This window comes from Corvus moneduloides, chromosome 2 (genome assembly GCF_009650955.1).
Source record: "Corvus moneduloides isolate bCorMon1 chromosome 2, bCorMon1.pri, whole genome shotgun sequence".
NCBI lineage: Eukaryota > Metazoa > Chordata > Aves > Passeriformes > Corvidae > Corvus > Corvus moneduloides.
In genome coordinates, this window is record NC_045477.1 from 60,888,944 (window position 1) to 60,907,280 (window position 18,337).

Below are 18,337 nucleotides of genomic sequence, written 5' to 3' on the forward strand. Positions count from 1 at the left end.
TTTTAGAGCTATTTATTTTTATCTTTATTTATGCTTAAAATACAGTCACATTTTCTGAACTTAAATCCAAAGTGAATCCAAAGTGCCAAAGTGAGTAAGAGTAAAGAGAATCAGTGCATTTTAGATGTGAATAAGAATTAGGAAAAAAGTAATGAAAAGAGTAAAAGTGCAACAAGAAGAGTAAAAGAATATCTACTTACTGGTTTGATGCAATTGAGCAAATCTTTGTCTGTTTAACTGATAAGGATTAATTTTTCAGAGTGCTTCAGTGTAGCCTCAGACAGAAGTAGGTGTGCTCTTACATGCTCTGGTGTTCATTATGGAGGTCTTTCATCAAAGCAATGCCTTAAGATTCTTTTCCACCTCGTGTCCAACGCTCTTTTATGGACTGCAGTGGGATCTGTTTGGGTTGCTGTAGCTCCTGACTAGTCTGCCATAGTTTTGTGGGGATTGCTGCAGCTTCTTGGTTGAGTCCGGTAAACACAGGTTCATGAAAGAAACATGTTGGTAATGCATCTTCATTCAGCCATTGCTCAGATGCTATCAGGTAACAGCCTCATACCCACACTTTGTACAAATAAACCATGGCACTCTGATGTCAGGGGTTCTCTGACCCTGAAACCAAGCTCAATAGCCTGGCCACAGGCACACTTGTAGTCTCTTTTACCCTGCAGCACAGAAAAGTCACCTTCTTGTGTAATCACCAAGGGTCCTTTTCACAGAATTTCTGAAAAGGTTCAAGGTAAAATCCAAGAAGAACATTATGCTAAGAAGAAGGACCACACAGCCATGAATACTGACTATGCTGACTTCTGAATCATGTCTGCAACATGAGACCTGGATCAGGACAAAGGTGTGCTCAGTATCATTCTAGCTGCATGGAAATTATAGGTAGGGCTGTTATACCACATAGACAGTTTTCTGCTGTGGCAGTTTTACAGCTATTAAGCCACATTCAGCCAAAGAACCTGTAGGAAAGGAATCAATATTTTGGGCTCCACAGAGTGTCACTCGTTCTCAGACAAGAATAGGAGTCTCTCAGTTTATCTAAGGGGCTTAACATTTTTTCTCCTATTCTCATTCAATTACAATATATATTTATTTAAAATTCCTTCATCTGGAACCTTAGGAAAAGAAAACTTCTCTCCAGTTTTAAAAAGAGGTTATAGTAACAGCTGAAACTTGTGGAATATTTGACCCAGACATGTCCCGTTAATAGCTTGCTTGCTGATTCAAACAAGCGATTCCATCAATGCTGTATTCAGGATTTCCTTACTGAAAAGAACAAAACAGGTCTGAATGTAAAGTTATGGTACACTGCTCTGTCAGGTTGAACAGCTCAAAGGTAGAGAAGGATACCTGCAACTCTGTTCAGCTGTGCTTGAATTCCACCCTGATGCATGCTGAGAGTTAGCATTATATGCTTTACTCTCAGCGGTGACTGCCAGCCACGTAACTCTTCAAGCATATCCTGCCATTTGTTCTATCCAGCAGAAATAGGTTTGATTCCAAAGGAGCTCTTCCAAGTACTTCATAGGAATAGTGCACAAGGAAGGTGAGTTTGGGCAAATAAAAAAAATTGATGGCAGTGTTATATAAAGGGAAACAAAATCCATACTGTTTCCTGGTGAAAAGTGTTAGGATTTAAAAAAATTTTGAAGTCATATTTCTTGTGAAGAGACAAAGAAAGGTACAGGACATTAATTTTGTTAAGTACAGTACACTGAAGTCCATAGGATTCAGATCTCACCTAACCCTTAATCACATTTCCAGGTACCTCTTATTGTAGCCTGTGAGAGCCAACTACCTCAATCATTTAGATATCGATGCAAGACTTGCTTGTGCTCAACTGTTTACTGGAACAGTGTCCTGGATGGGACCCCAAAACTCTGTTGGAATCATTTTTATCTCATTGCACCCTGATTTCCCTTAGAAGAATTAGGTATGTGGACGGGGAGCAGGAGGCATGGCGTATCCCAGCAGATCCACACCATGCAAGTTTGATGTAGCCATGGAGCTGTTAATGAGAGGCTTGACTTTCCAACAGTAGCTAACAGATGTGGCTGGTTTTATTTACTTCATTTAAATTTCTGGTTTTGTTTAGTTTAGTTCTTATTCTTTGATTGCTTCCTCAGTGTACAAGAATCTGACTGGAGCTCCTGTTTATTTCTTGTGATGTGTCTTTTCCATCAAATGACAGCCATCAACAGAGAACATTTTATTTCTAAACTTGAGAGCTTCACACTCATGAGAGTGGCCTAGAGGGACACAGCTGTCTCATTGTGCAGTGAACAGAGAATTATTCTCAGATGCATTCTGCTCAGCAAAGCCTTAAATATTACAACCGGGTTCTTGAACCAGCATTGGAAATAAATGGAGAACCAATGGAAAATATAAGTTGTTAACATGACAGGTTGAGGTGGCTTGTCCTCTTAGAATTTTTTTTTTCTGTGCATATTATGCTTGTGTCCCTGACTGATTTCTGCATAACGCAAGTTACAGCAGTATGAGCAAGATAAGATTATCACATTGATGATTGCAATCCAATCCGACCTAAAAAGAAGGACAATGCTTATTGAGGTAAAAACAAGGAATTTCAGTTCCTTTCTCTGTATGTCTGATGAGATCTTGAGACTTTGTACTACTTGAGTAAGCATAGGGTATATAATTTAAGGAAACAGAAAATATTCCTAACCTACAGATATTCAGAATGTTCTTTGTTCCTCCAGCATCACATCCTTCTTAAGCTGGCTGACCTTGAATCAGCTATTCTTTGCCCTTTAGATTTTGTGACAGTTTTGTGACAGCATTAACTCAGAAGATGTAAGGCTGGGGTCCGTCAGTTTGTGTCCCATAGCAGCTCCACTTACACAGTCTTTGCAATGCATGTGGCAAGCTTGCAACTTGTGATCCCAGGAAGGACCATTCCTAGGAAGGCATTAATGTGTTTAAAACAAGAAGGAAACTTTTAGCATTAAAAGGAGCAATAAAAATACAAGTGACTGTCCATAAACATTAGCTCCTGATGAGCAAGGATGGGGTCTCTCATAGTCTTTCCAACATCAGAAAGTTACTTTCACAATTTTATCTGGTTTAAATCAGTTAAACTGTCCTGGTTCCATATAGTACATTCTCCACTCTCTAGATGAGAATTTTAAAGGACAGAGGACTTGTGATCCTTCAGCAAGCTGGTTCAGGAAGGCGAACTGATTTTTTTTGTATGTTCTTTTAGGCACTTTTAGGCATTGTAAAATTGAAACAGGGCAGAAACTGTTTCCTAGCCCAAAAAATGGTGAATCCACACTGCAAAACTGCTTAAAGCAAAACAAAAAGATGGCAAATGCCATGGGGTTTTTTCCCACATGTGAGTAGAAATATTTTTTGTGAGAAAATGAAGAGGTGGGCAGTCACTTTAGCCTGTTGAAGTTTAAACAGCTTTCTGAAACTAGACACATCTTGACACAGAGATGTTTATGTGTTTTTTTTCACAGATGCTGCAATAGGCAGAAAAAAAAAGATAAAGGTCTTCCTATATCTTCTAAAATAATCACACCCGTTGAATAAGAACTTCTGCTACATATAGGCAAGATGTTGCAAGATAATCTCTAACTATTTACAATATCTGTGGTTTTGTCTTTTTTATCTTTTTCATGTAAGCTCCTTGTTTGGCTCCCAGAATGAATGAATGCTCATTCTGTGTATGCAAAAAGTGTAGGCCTTTAAGTTTAAGCAGTAAATTAGATTTTGAAGTTACCAAGCCAGATATACAGCAAGATGGAAACTGTCATTGTGTAAAGGATAAGACATAAAACTCTTAATATGAATGTATTTGTATTACTTTGTATTTAAAAATATTTTAGTTATAAAACTTACTTACAGATGAGAGGTTAGAAATTGCACTCATTCATTATGTAGTGATTTATGTTTGTCTTACAGACATAACCAGATTACAAGTCTCATTTTGCTAGTAAATACCCAAAAATTTCATCATTCTGGGCTGAGAAAGTAGAGCAGATTTCTGTTCAGTTTTTACTTTCTTTTAGAGTAATGACTATATTCTCCCATTTAAAATTATTAGAGTGCTATCAAGTAATAATGCATTTTTCTTGCAAACTGTAAATGGCTACTGTGAAATAATTAATTTCCCAGCAGAAAATTCAGAATTGTACTACACACAAAAAAATTCAAAAGAATTTTAAAGCTTCCTAAATATATAAAAGTCATATTTTACAGCTGAAATACACGTGCCATTGCAATGCACCTAGTCATATGTCTTAAAAATCCCAAGTTCATAATAGCAAGCTTCAAAATTATTTTTATTTAATTAGCCTAGATAAAGTAAGTAGACATTCCACTCCTAAGGCATGAAGTTTCTTAATATCTCTAGTATTAGAGAAGATAGATTATGAAAGAATTACAAATGCAAATCTACATTAGGTGGGATTTCTTGTACCAATAGGGTGCAAGATGGAAATTTTCTCCTTAGTAGAACAAAAAGAAAAAAAATCAGGCATGAGGACTGCCAGTACTTACATGTGTTTAAATTCTTACCACATTTCCAGTTGACTGACATCTTCAATAAGCTGTTAATGACCCACTCTGCTTGCTTTAAATGAGCCTTAGATTTTTAGATTTGGTGAGTTTTGTAGAATGTAGAATTAAGTAGATTTAATTGACTTGGTTTTTGTTTTTTGTTTTTGTTTTAGTAATTCATCGTTCAAAGGAATAGTACACTTTGCCATCATAATAGAGTTTCTCAGTAACCTTTTCTTTGAGTTCTGGATGCAAAACTGAGTGCTAGTCATAATGAAACGGTATTCTTCCCTGAGCAAGGCTGTGTGAATTAGGTAGCTGTTATTCATGAAATAAGAGCTTTTCTCATGCTGGCTTTCAGTGTTTTAAAGTAGTAATTTAGCAGCTGTCTTGGAAAGAGCTGTGAGCATGTTGGAAATCAAAGATGACTCTGGTTCTGTTCATGAGATGGGTTGGTACTGCATTTTTATTAGTATATTTTCTTTCCTTCTACCTTGATGCTTTTGGTCCTTGGGGCACAGAGCTGAGAAATATAGATTGTAACTATCATGCCAGATAAGGAAAACAACGTAAGTGATGATGCAAGATGTATTTTCTCTGACAGTGAACAAGCAGAGACTGGCTTGTGTAAAACAAATGTTTACCATCTGACTGTGATGGGCTATTCTCACCACAATAATACCTGCTGTGGAGCAGTGTTATATTTAGTTGCATTGTAATAGCATTTCTTTCAAGAAGTGAATTACATATCTGTAAAGAAGTGGTGGCACAGGCAGCCATGGCTATTAGCTCACAATCAGCATTTTATATTCAGACATGAAAATCTGTGTTGGTGCCATACACTACCTAACCTGTGATTGTGATAGAGGAAAATATTGGCAAGAGGGCTGGGAAGTGGGGAGCTGTACATCAAACTGCCTATGAATGTAAGACTGTATTGCAGAAAAACAAATAGAACCCTAACTCTCCCCAGCAGGACTGAATAAAAACTTAGAAGACATGATAATCAGTGAGCTGTCCTACGTCCATTCATGTTGGACATTCATATGGGCAGAACACAATGAGAAATCTGAACTCGGTCCTCTGATGCAGACTTGCACACCAGTCAGCTTTCCACAAATGCTTAGCTAGCTCCTGTCTACATAAAGTGAAGTGTACAACTGCAGTTCTTACTCAATATGGAGGATGGAAGTCCATGTGATCTTGAGCAGAGGACAGATTCCCTGTGCCTCTCTGGATCTCTTCTGCAGTCTTTACCTCCCTTCAGAAGCAGGATAGCCAAGGACTGCACTTTTCTGGTAGCCACTGCACTTTGAAGAAAAGGGAATATGCCATTAGCTGAGTTAAAATGAAATACAATATCCGGTTTAAAGTAGTCACCAGGCTCTCTGTGACCTCATCCCTGCAAGGCAGCTGCTAATCAGCGTTATCTGGTGGGGTTGTATTATGTCCCCTCTCGTACGATTCCTATCTGCTCAACAAATGACATATGATCTTTCATCCATCTTTGTGCCTCCAATAAGCATAAAGTCTGCTGGGGGGTTTGGGCGGGGGGGGAGAAGGAGAAGCAGACTAACCTTTGCAGCTCGATTACAGAGAGAACAATTTGTTTTTGTAATTAGAGCTCAGCAGTGATCTCTGTTTCACTGATACTCAGCTCGGTGTAAACAGAACTCAATTTTGACAACTGTTTAGCTCACGGCACAGTTTTAAAGTATTAAAGGATAATGGAAGACTTATTAGATTAGCTTTTGCCATGATCTTTTAGTGTCCCAGATAATTATTATTTGTGATACAGCTGAATGGTTTAGGCTTGTGTTATTATTATGCATGCATTTCTGTATAATACTTTATCTGCTGTTGATGGGCACTAAAATACGTATTAGGAAGTATACATTTAGTCAGATTGCACAGATATTAGTGGTATTTTCAAGTGGATCAAATTGTTCTTTTTTATGATTTTTATTTTGTTTCCATAATAAGTTCTTAGTTTCTGACTTTTATTTAAAAAAAAAATCAGTGCGGTTATCTTCATCATTATTCTTATTTTATTAACACCTGTGTTACTTTTACCACAATCCTTTGATGCAATCATTACATTACATTTCTCCCCTAGCATTTTAACATTCTCTCTGTTTCATGTGTTTTGGTGTTGCATAACTTCTGCTTGCAATATCACCTTTTCTATCTTTTTTATTTAGTATTTGAAATAATTCCTGGTAATCACATACTGGTTTTCACCTTGTTATTTGACTTTTCCTCTTATTACCTTTTAATTAGGGTATGTTGTTTCTATCTTTGATCTTATAATTGACATTTTACCTTTTGATCACCTTTTGTCTCATTTTGCACAAGGTATGTATTTTTAATCTTTTCAAGACTTTTACCTACACAGTTTTCCCTTTCGTATTAATTTTTTTCTGGCTAACCTCATTCCATTAGTTTGACTCCCTATCCTGGTTTTGGCTTGGAAAGGGTTCATTATCTTCCTAGTAGCTGGTGCAATGCTGTGTTTTGGTTTTAGTATGAGAATAATGTTGATAACACACAGATGTTTTTAGTTTTTGTTAAGTAGTGCTTACCCACAATCAAGGACTTTTCAGCTTCTCACAAAGAAGAAGGCTGGAGGGATACAAGAAGCTGGGAAGGGGCACAGGCAGGACAGGTGACCCAAACTTGCCAATGGGATAGTCCATGCCGTGTGGTGGAATGCGCAGCATGTAAACTGTGGGGGAAGCAGACCAGGGGTTGCTGCTTGGGAAGTGTCTGGGCACTGGTTGTTGAATGGTGAAAAGTTATTTTATGCATCAATTTATTTTCCTTTTCTTACCCATTAAACTGCTTTTATCTCAACCCATGTTTTCTCACTTTTTTTTTTCCCAATTCTCTCCCTCATCCTGCTGCGGTGGGGAGTGACTGAGCAAAGCTCAGGTGCTTAGTTGCCCTGTGGCATTAAACCATGACACTGACCTCTGACCAGGAACATTGCTTCTAGTCTTATTTTTTATTTCCAGTAAGTATTTTGTATACTGTATTGTCCTTGTTCACAGCGATGTGATTTTCTTTTTTTTTAAGAAGTCTAAGTTTGCAACTTCTTGGCAGTTCTGTACAGATTAGGGCAATACACTTGAAGGTGATTACACAATCACCCTGGACACAGCCTAAATTGCTGGAATACATGAGTAAAAACAAAACAAAAAAATACATAGAGTTTCACATTTGAATAATTGCACTCTCTCTCAAGGTTCATCAAGAAAGCAAGTCTATGTCAGTGACTAAGTGGATACATTTAACAAAACATGAGTACTAGTCCATGAGTGAAATGCAGTTGTATTTTCATCTCAGTCTCCAAATGAACATCAGTGGCTCACATTATGAAAGCACAAATACTGCTTAGGGCAAAGACAGCTCTGTCAAGGTTAGCGGCCCCAAATCCTTCCTGGCCTAACCATCTTTTAATTCTTTGGGGTTTTTTTTCAGATCACTTCTTAAATTTGCTCTTCAAAACAAGAGCCCAACAAGAAAAAAATGTAATAGTTACTGCACTCTGTGATCCATCTCACTCTTTATCTTTTCTATAACCATCTTTATGCTGTGTTCATTCCAGTTTGATGCCATCCAGCAGAATGGTTTGTTGATAGTTGTGTTCGTGTTAGTTATTTCATGCTCATGATTAGTATTCTTGTTTGTTCTTGTAAAATGTAGTAACTTAAAAGCATCCAGGCCTTTCAGCCATATTTTTAATTTGGAAGTGAAAGGCATGTATCGATCTCTGAAGAAATCGTGCTTGTCAAATGGGCATAGCGCAAACGAGGAGATTGCTATAATCACTGCGTAGTAGGAAAAAAAGGATTATAAATATATATATATGCACACCTTGCACATATACTGCCAAGTTATCATGAAAAGAGCAGGTAGTTCTCTGAAAGTCAACCTTTTCCTACACTGCTCTTATTATGTATTAGATATTTCTGTTCATTCTGTTGATACTCATCACAGCAGTCTCTGAGTACCTCCCAGCGGTGTATTAAGCTCTTGACTTAACTTCTCTCATTTTCTCTCTAGAAGGAGCAAACAGCTGAGTGCACCAACTCTAAATTAATTCATTTTTGGTAGCCTATGTCCCAAAGGATTCCAATTCCGGTTAAAATTTGTAGTTCTGTTTGAACTGTGGCATGTCATACAGAGAAGTGAAGACTGGAGCAAAGGCATACCACTTTCTCCTTGGCTGAGACAGTTTTGTAGCCAAGGTTGTACAGGCTGTTGTTTGTGACAACTTCATGCTAATAAAGAACATAAAAGTTAAGAGACATGACTTATGTATCTTAGAATGGTGTGGGTACGAAGGGACATTTATAGATCATCTAGTCTAACCTCTCTAACAAAAGAAGGACTCAACACCCTCGTTGTGAAAGAATTCTTCCTTGCATCTAATCTGAACATACCTTCTTTCAGTTTAAAACCCTTGTTGGCCCTTGTTCTGTCACCACAGGCCCTGGTAAAAAGTCTTTCTCCATCTCTCTTATAAGCCCCCATATAAATACTCGTAGGCTGCTGTAAGGTGTCACCGGAGCCTTCTCTTCTCTAGACTGGACAGACCCAACTCTTTCAGCCTGTCCTCACAGGAGAGGTGCTCCAGCCCTCTGACATTTTTGGCTCACCTCTAAACCCTCTCTAACAGGTCCATGTCTTTCTTGTGCTGAGGATTCCAGAGCTGGAGTGCTCCAGATGGGGTCTCATGAGAGTGTGGTAGAGGGACAGAATCCCTCCCTCACCCTGCTGGCCACGCTGCTTTTGATGCAGCCCAGGATACCATTTGGTTTCTGGTAAGAAAACCTCAGCTCCGGCTGTGAGTGCACATGGCTGGGTCGTGTCCACTTTTTCATCCACCAGAAACGCCAAGTCCTTCTCAGAATGGCTGCTCTCAATCCATGCATATCCCAGTACTGATGCATTACATTTGGCTTTTTTGAAGTTCATGAGGTTAAAGATTCTTGATCCTAATTTTTGGTGGCCAAAGGAAAAAAAAAAACCAAAAAAAACCCCCCAAAACCCAAAAACTTACTTAAATAGTGTTTGAATCTCTATATTAAGAACTTCAACTGAAATTCCCTCTGATAGAGCCTCTCTTTTTCCACAGACTAGGTAGGGAGCATAAAAAGGCCAACTTCTCAATTTATATATCTAAGCAGTGAAGCCCTCCCAGAACACAGATTATTTTATTCTTTATACTGGTAGAATTTCAGCCCAGGAGACTAGAGTATTGTTGTGAGAGTTTCACGATACCTTTGTGAGTCTTTTAGGACCATTTGCTCTGCTGAACTAGTAAATATTCCTTCATAAGCTGATGTTTTCCAAGTATCTCCCTGGTGAAGGTAGCATAATTTTCCTGAGATAAAGAGAGAAAAAGCTGTCGGCTAATGCAAGCTGTTCACTTTTCAGTCCATATCCTGTGAATTATATCAGGTAATATATATGACATATGATCTAAAGATATTTAGATAAGACCTGAAGGTACACTGATAATTATGCTGTTCTCCACACATGTGGGTCTTTAGGTACTATTATTGCTCATTTCTGACCTAAAGGTATAGCACATTCTCCCTAGATCGAACAAGCTAGACAGATCTCCTGGTTGACAATATTTAACAACACAGAAACAGAGGAGTATAAGGATAATTAATGTCTTATCTTTCTCTTTAGATCAACACCCACTGTACTGCCAAGTCTAGGCCGTGACCCAAGTCCAGACTGAGTTTTCAAGAATATTAAACTTGTGTAGACTTTTTTTTTATTAATTAACATCTTCCATAGCTTACTCAGGATTTAGATGACTGGATAGAGGATGTCAGTTTTATTACATTTGGTGAGCCTCACCATTTTTTGGAATACTCATTTTGCAAAGAAAAGAGAGATGACTTATTTGAATGACTGTTCCAGTTTGGATTGGAACCAGCCACCTTCCAGTCAACGTTGTTTGTCTTCCTGAGCTGGAAAGGGCATAATTCAGATTTTTTGGATCAACATTTTCTTAGGTATGAATTTCTTTTTTTTGTGAATAGCTACATGGAAGTTTGAGACTTTTGGTAGACACATAGCTTGCAGGATTCAATTATAAACAAAGTATCATTTAACTTCTTTTTCTATTCTTTATTAAAAGATTTGTAAATAGGCAATATTATTTTAAATTATCATACCAGAAGAGCTTGTTCTGTATATAAATACATATTTTATAATATTAGCATTATAAAAGCACTGTCGTGCAGGACTATATTTACAAAACTAAAGGTTCATGCAGCAGATGCCAGATAAAACTTTTTTCCTGGGGACTTTGACAACTGTGTCAGAAAACTCTCAAGCGGTGAAATCTGGAGGTAAGAAAACAAAGCAGGTCTCATGAGGAGGAGGAGAATTATCACAATACATAGAACAGCACAAATATTGAAAATTTAAAAGAATTTAAATGAAATATAAGCAAATCCTAACTGATGAGGCTTGTCAACTTTGTAAAAAGCATATTTTAAAGTCAGGAAAAATTCTCTTCTCAAAGACAGGAAGACATTACTTTCTTCTGAGAACTATCATGTCTTGGTAGAACCTTGCAGTGACCTTGTGTATATGTAGTAGTTATATCTTTAGTGTTGTACATGAAATATTGCTTAACAGCAATTACAAAATCTCTGTTGTTGGTGAATAATAGGAAAAAATCTTGAATTTCATGTATTGAAAGAGAAAGAAAATAAAAGAACAGACAAATTAAACCTGTGTAAAATACACTTCTCATAAAATCATAGAATGGTTTAGGTTGGATCTTAAAAATCATCTAGTTCCAACTCCCCTGCCATGGGCAGGGACATCTACCACTAAATTAGGTTGCTCAGAGCTCCATCCCATATGTCCTTGAGCACTTGCAGGGGTGGGGCATCCACAGCTTCTCTGGGTAACCTGTGCCAGTGCCTCACCACCCTCACAGTGAAGATTTTCTTCCTAATATCTATTGTACACCTACTCTCTTTCAATTTGATGCCATTCCTCCTTGTCCCGTCATTACATGCTTTTGTAAATAGTCTCTCTTCATCTTTCTTTTAGGCTCCCTTCAGGTATGATGGTGGTGTGCAGAAAAACTCTGCCATAAACCATAGCACAGTCTTGTCAATCCCATATAAAAGAGCTCTTTGTGTTTGTATTGAAGATGCTGCTACATGTTTTTCTTTTTTCTCTTTCCCACTTTTCTTTCCTCCCCACCCCCTCCCCCTCCCCCCCAATAATCTAATAAACTTCATTAAATTGCAGTCTGGGTGGATTAATTCCAAGAATCCAAATTTTCTAGGCATGCATGAGGGCACTGTAAATATCAACACACTCCATGGTAGTTCTAAGCAGATTTCCAGGGTAATTTCAGGATATACCAGATGCAGGATGTCTTTCAGTTTCTTCCCACATTCTTTAACTTTTCTTGCCTGCTTCCAGTCTGCCTCTTGTGCTTTGATTCCTCTGCTGGGGGCAGGTGAGGACGATGTGGTACAACAAGAGTTTTCTTCAACTTCGAAAATTTAAATGTGCAGCTATCAAGATAGGTCTTTCAAGTATACTGAAGAACTCCTTCATGAGAATAATGTTTTTTCACAAAGAAATATTTTGCATTACAAAAGAATTTTTCTGGTTTGTATGCACATATTTATGGCTAACTTGACTGGGCACATTACAAAAGCTATCCATGTAATCTTACATTATTAAAGCAGCTTCTAGCATTAGATAGCTGTTTAAAGAATATCGAATGCTTTTTCTCACCTTTTTAAAAAGGGGGATTTGAAATTGGAGTTTGGTTTTGGTTGGGTATTTTTTTCTGGGTTTGGTCTTTTGTTCTTTGGGGTTTCTTTTTAGTTTGAAAATGATTGTTAACTTTCTGCCTGGGAGAGAAACTAGCCATCTTTTCGAGAAACAAAGGAAAATGAAATAATTTCATAATTTGTAAATTTCCTACATGTAATTTTGCCCCTCAAAAAGATACTAATGTTTCATTTTTCTTTAAAACTCATATTTAGTTAAGAAACATCCTTTTATTCATCTTTGTCAAACTTACTTTACTAGATATGCCATTACTCAAATGGCAGAATTTCTCTTTTACTTTAAAACAGCAGGTTAGAAGCTGCAGGTTTGTGACCCTCTTAAAGAATAAATGTTTCACAGATAAACTAGGAATTTACATGCATTTTCTGTGCTAATTTTTAACTATTCATCATCTCTTGTGAGAAAAATGAAAGCAAATAATAGTTTTCCTTGAGCAGCAGCCATCAGATTATGTGGTGTCTCAGTAATAAAGGGTAGTATCTCCTCCATATTGTCTATAATATAATAAATATGTGAATGCAACTAAATCTAAAAAATTCCTGCAGCGGATAGGCTGAAAAATGTTAAAATCAACATTTTTGCACAAGCATCCAGCAAATATGGAAAATATGCAATAGTTTTCTGACAGACCAAGAATATAGAACTAAATCAGTGACAGTATAAATAAAAACCCCAAGTTGTCCAGTCCCTACTTTTCAAACAGGAGCACAAACATTATTAAACCAATAGGAACATGTTCACCCTTACCAGGCTTGCTAGGATTCATCTCATATAAACTCATTCAACATTCAAGGAATAATTCCAATTATAGTATTTATGTGAACCCGAAGATAGAGTCCTCTAATTACAATAGGTTGCACGTTCAGTTATACTCGCTGTGTTTTGTTTACATGTACCACATAAAATGAAATCCATTCTTTTTCTGTATAGTATTGTCTTTTGTAATTTGTATCTTTTTTTCTTTCTTTGCGTGAACTGAAGATTTCCTAGAATTTTAGTTCTTTTTCCATAGTTAGCCTCAACTTGTTTAAACTTTTTTTTTTTTATTCCAGATGAATTAGAATCCTTTATTTATCATAATAAGAATACCCTTGGGAAATCAAGGGGAAAACAGCATCTTGTACCTGTTTCTGCATGGAGGAACTCTTATATTTTAGTGGACGTTTTGAATATCTGGCAGTATAATATTTTGCCATCTCTTTTAGGCTAGATGTCAAGTTCTAATTACTGAAATGAAGTATTTGTGAAATGAGGAGTATTTATCATGGAGCTATGACTACTTTTGAGATAAGTTTATGTCAAATAAAAAACAAAGTGAGCTTATCTTGGAAAAAGAATACATCTACATAGACATGTACTGAAAGACTACAAACTTTTATATAGAATATCTTTAAAAGGTCTGGAAGTCTTTCTTGTTCTGGCAGACTATCTCTCTCAGTCAAATTCCTCCAGCATTATCTGGACAAACACTGCTTTCCCTCTAAATATGCTATATATCCAATAAAAGCCTTATAAACACGTGCATTTTCCAGACTTACTTTCAGGTGCTTCCATATGTTATGAGAGCATATTCAAGATCAGAGTAGAAATGTATACAAATTAGATGAGAAGCCAAAGGAAAAAAAATAAAAAGAAAGAAACATCTGCAGTGCATCAATGGGAAAAAATGTTTAAGCTGCCTGTTATTAACTGCTCAACCTGTTTTATGCTTGATTTCTGCATAATTATGTTACAGAGGAGGGGAGAAAACAGATGTTGAGTAAAGACTGAAAATAAGAAAATGAGACTGTTAGAAAAAAAAATTAGTTGTGGTTGCTCACAGCTAGACATTTTTTGGCAAGACTTTTAGACAGCAATCTATTTCTCAAATTCATTGCCCATTTCTGCAAGATTAATGTAAAACAAAATGTTTCTTTTTAAGTCTGATCAGTTGAACAATTACACAGCCCCAATAATCCCCAAGTCAGTCTTTCAAGAAAGCAGCTGAATGTTTCCTCAAGCAGTTTCATAAATTAGATTAAATGAATATGATATCAGGTCAGAAACCCTATAAGCTCTTTTCATGGGAAGTTGTTGATAGCTTATGTAATTAGCTGCCTTTTTCATCTTTTGAAAATATCCAAATAATCCATACAAGATAAATTTTTCACAATCATTACAGAATTAATGCCACCAAACTGTACTGGTATGTTTTCTATATTTCTCACACTTGTGCCATGTTTTAAAGCCAACTGAACTATAATTTCTTAAGAATATCTCAATTTTTTTCTCCACTTAGTTGATATTTTCTGGCACTGGATCTGAATGCATTAAGAAATTTCTGGATAGAGCTATCTAAAAAAGGGGGCTGAAACTACATGTAGGCACTACATTAAATCATTTGCATCACTGCTACACTGCACACTCTGTTTTACCCTGATTATTTACCTGAGCAAGAGTTATTCCTGAATGCACTCTGAAGTGGCCCTTGACTAAAAGAATTGTGTGCTTTATTGCAACTGCTACCCCACTTTTTCAGACGTGGCTATTCACAGGATTAAGATAAAATCAGAGACCATTTTGGAAGAGGGATTCAGATCTGAAATGAATCCTTTCTCCAAAGTTTTAATTTTCTTCTTGTTAACTAAAAATATTTTATTTTTCAAGCATTCCCGACTTTGCTTTCCTTTGCTATCCTCACCCTACATACCATCACAAGTAGACTTCAGTCTGTTGATCTGCTTCTTTCAGGTGAGCAAATACTTCATCTGTTAGCTGTCTTCTCTTGTGATCCAAAATTTACATGTGAGATTATAAAGATGTGTAGGGTTTGTTTTTTGAAAAGTTGAAGCTTAAAAAGTCACATATCAGATCTTGACAGACATTTATTTCTTGAAGACCTTACAAGCAATTTGGTGAAGAAACTGCATTTTTGTATTAATTTTGCATTTAATTAATTTTGTATTAATTTAAAAGATTTGGACACAAAAAACGTGTTCAAAATGATATCACTGTCTTTGTTTTTTTCCTGAAAGAGGTTTAAAAGAAAGCATGCTATTTGGAAAAAGTAGAGATGTGTAAAAAAGACCGTGTGAACCCGTATTACTTTGGGTGTGCTGTGTGCCTGCACCTTCTCTAACACATTCTTATTACAGATTGCAAGTGAATAGCAGTAGTTCGATGTTAGAGTACGTTTAGAATCCCAACTACACCATTAGCACCAATCTCTGCAGGAATGCATGGTTCATGGGTACTGGTGGGTTGATGGATCTGTCTGTAGAATCAGAACAAATCTTTTTTATGATTCATTTTTTGCTACAGATAAGCCATAAAACAAAGACAGCAGATTGATGGAGGTTTAGTTTTTCTGCTCTTGTTTTAAATAGTAGATGTAGAACAGGTTCTTCTATTTTATAGCCTGAAGCTGAACTGTCAACATAAAAGATGTACAGACTTAATACCTGAGAGCAGGGCAGAAGAATGACTTCCCACTTTTTTCAAGAACAGATTAAACCCTGCGCAATATACCTCATTACTACCTAGTCTAAATTTATTGAAAAGGCAGTTTTTGCTAAAGCATGAAATATTTTGTCTTATTATTACCTACTTTACTGAAAGACACAAATTTCAGCTGAGAATGAGAAAGTTTTTCATTTAAAACCTGCCTGTTCACGCTGGGAGAAATTCTATACCTGACCAAAACCACAAAGCTTGAAAAAATATTCCTGTTTTTTGCTTATGTGAGTGAATGTGACTGACTCCAAGTCTCACTTGGAGTCATCTATCTGCAGTCAGTATACAATATGAGTTTATTAAATCTGTACTTCATGAGGGAAAACCCCAGAATCCTTTAAAATATTCAAACTAAAATAACCAAAGGTGATAACCTTTCAGGTTTTTGTTCAGATTTGGAGATTAATTCTATGGTTTATTTTTAGTTCTAGATATTTTTTTTTCAATGAAAAAATAAAATCGTGGTGACTTCATTAAACCATATGCCAGCTCTTTAAATAGCATTGATAGAACATTACACATTTTGCAGATGGAACAGGAGAAACATGGGCAGAAAATCAAGATGAGAAACAAAAGACTGAAGAATAAAATATAAATAAAAGTAGTTCTTAAATAACACATTTCTTCTACATATTTGGCAATATCTTATGTTTCCTTAAAGCAAACATACCTTTCAGAAGTTATTTCTCCTGTTCATCACAATAGATATACAAATATATTCTTAAAAGGAGATCCTCTAGACATGCATAGGATAAGAGTGTGTTCATTTCACCTCACCTCCTTTTGAGTATAACTCTGGATGTGTGGAACAACTTCAGCTTGGCCTTAGCTAGAGTCCATTTTTGGACATCTTTTAAAATTCACGACATTTTTTTTTCCAACCAAGAAGAATTAATTCTTTACTTGAGATTATGGAAGTGATTACAGCTGTGTAATTTTGCTGTATATTTATGATAAAACCAATGCTGGTAAAATAGTCTTCAAGTTAAATTGTGCTGAAATGCAGTTTTGTGTAGAGTTTATTTAACAAATAACATTTTATTTTCTAGTTTGGTTTAATATCAGTTGGTAAAAAAACCAAAAAAAATCAAACAAAGCCATACCTAACACAGCTGAGCCCAATCAGCACCATTTAAATAAACTAAAAGTTTAGTTTAAAATGTTTCACAAGGTGGACTATAAGATTTTTTTGATCATAGATTCTTTTTTGATTTTATTTTGGTTTTAATAGGATGTTGTCTTTAGATAAAGCAGGTATATACCACACATTCCCTTTACTGCATGCTTGCCAACACATAATATGTACATACTTGTAAATTTTTGCTTGTGCTTTGAATTCTTTATAATTATTTATTGACAAATTCTCCATTTTAAAAGATTTTGTTTTCTTCTCATGTAGAACAAGACATGCCTAAGCATGCTACTTTTAAAGATTATTGACCTGAAAATTTATATTAATAAATTTGCCTTCCTTCTGTGAACTGATCTGGGATGCTAGTTAAATTAAAACTGTGTCCAAATAAGTGATATTTATTGCTGGCTGGAGATCTATAATACAGTTCATGCTGGAGGATGGAACTGCAATTCTGGTATACAGAAACAGTTCTTAGCAGAATTATTTCTTCAGGTTTTGTTTTTTTCTCCCCCCTAATATTTATGTTTTGATCTGACAGAAATACGTTGGCCTTTTGTGGTTAATTTTTGTCCTGTAATCTCTTGAGCCGTCTTTCTTGGCCTTTGCTCCAAGTGTGAGTACAGAAGATAATCTGCTTGATTTTTTAAGGTAGCAGTAGGAGATCTTTTTTTCTTATGGAAGGGATAGGACTTTTTAAGTGAATTAAATTAGTTCTTTACTTGCGTAGGATGATACAGTTTTCATGAATCATGTGTGTGTGTGCTGTTACGTGATGTAACGCAGCTGGGGACAACAAGCTAGAGCATGTCTTCCAAGAAATTTCAAGACAGCTTTCTTGAAAATTGCTGTGAAAAAAATAGCACATTATTGTAGCAAGAGTGATTAATCAAAATAGGACTTTCCCTAACACAGAAACAAAAAGAAACCAACTGGATGCCACTTCTGCAGCTCTGCTCATAATCACTGACAAAATTCTTTGCAGTGTCTTGTTACAGAAGACTGTGTTTAGGGTAGGGAACCAAGTATTTTCAAGTATTTCTGCCAAAAGATAGTAACCTAAATCTATATTTAGACATTTGGAGTGCAAATTTGATCCATATTCATACACCTAATTAGCAAAGGGATTCAGATCAATTGTAAATATCTATATTACCATGCACATGATGTTGATTCTCTTAATCAGGACTCCATATGCTAGAGTGGGAAGCTGGACACCTATCTCACACATAGACATCTTCCTTGGAGGCATGCAAGGATCAGAATCGGGTGCTTTGTCCCTCTTACATTCCTCGGCAAGGTGTAAATGTGTGTATGCTTGAACAACAC

The 18,337-nt window shown here is 36.3% G+C and overlaps 1 protein-coding gene across 9 annotated transcripts in view; it reads left to right on the top strand.

The window, feature by feature from the left end:
* PCDH17 (protocadherin 17) overlaps nucleotides 1–18,337 on the top strand; it is a 90,129-nt gene that overhangs the window by 48,093 nt on the left and 23,699 nt on the right. For 4 of the 9 annotated variants that reach the window (XM_032099860.1, XM_032099863.1, XM_032099862.1 and 1 more), the window contains exon 5: nucleotides 15,031–15,114. The exons of the other annotated variants lie outside the window; for them this stretch is intronic. In XM_032099860.1, the coding sequence (XP_031955751.1) occupies nucleotides 15,031–15,114 (84 nt within the window). The remainder of the gene's footprint in view (nucleotides 1–15,030; nucleotides 15,115–18,337) is intronic. 9 annotated transcript variants of the gene reach the window in all.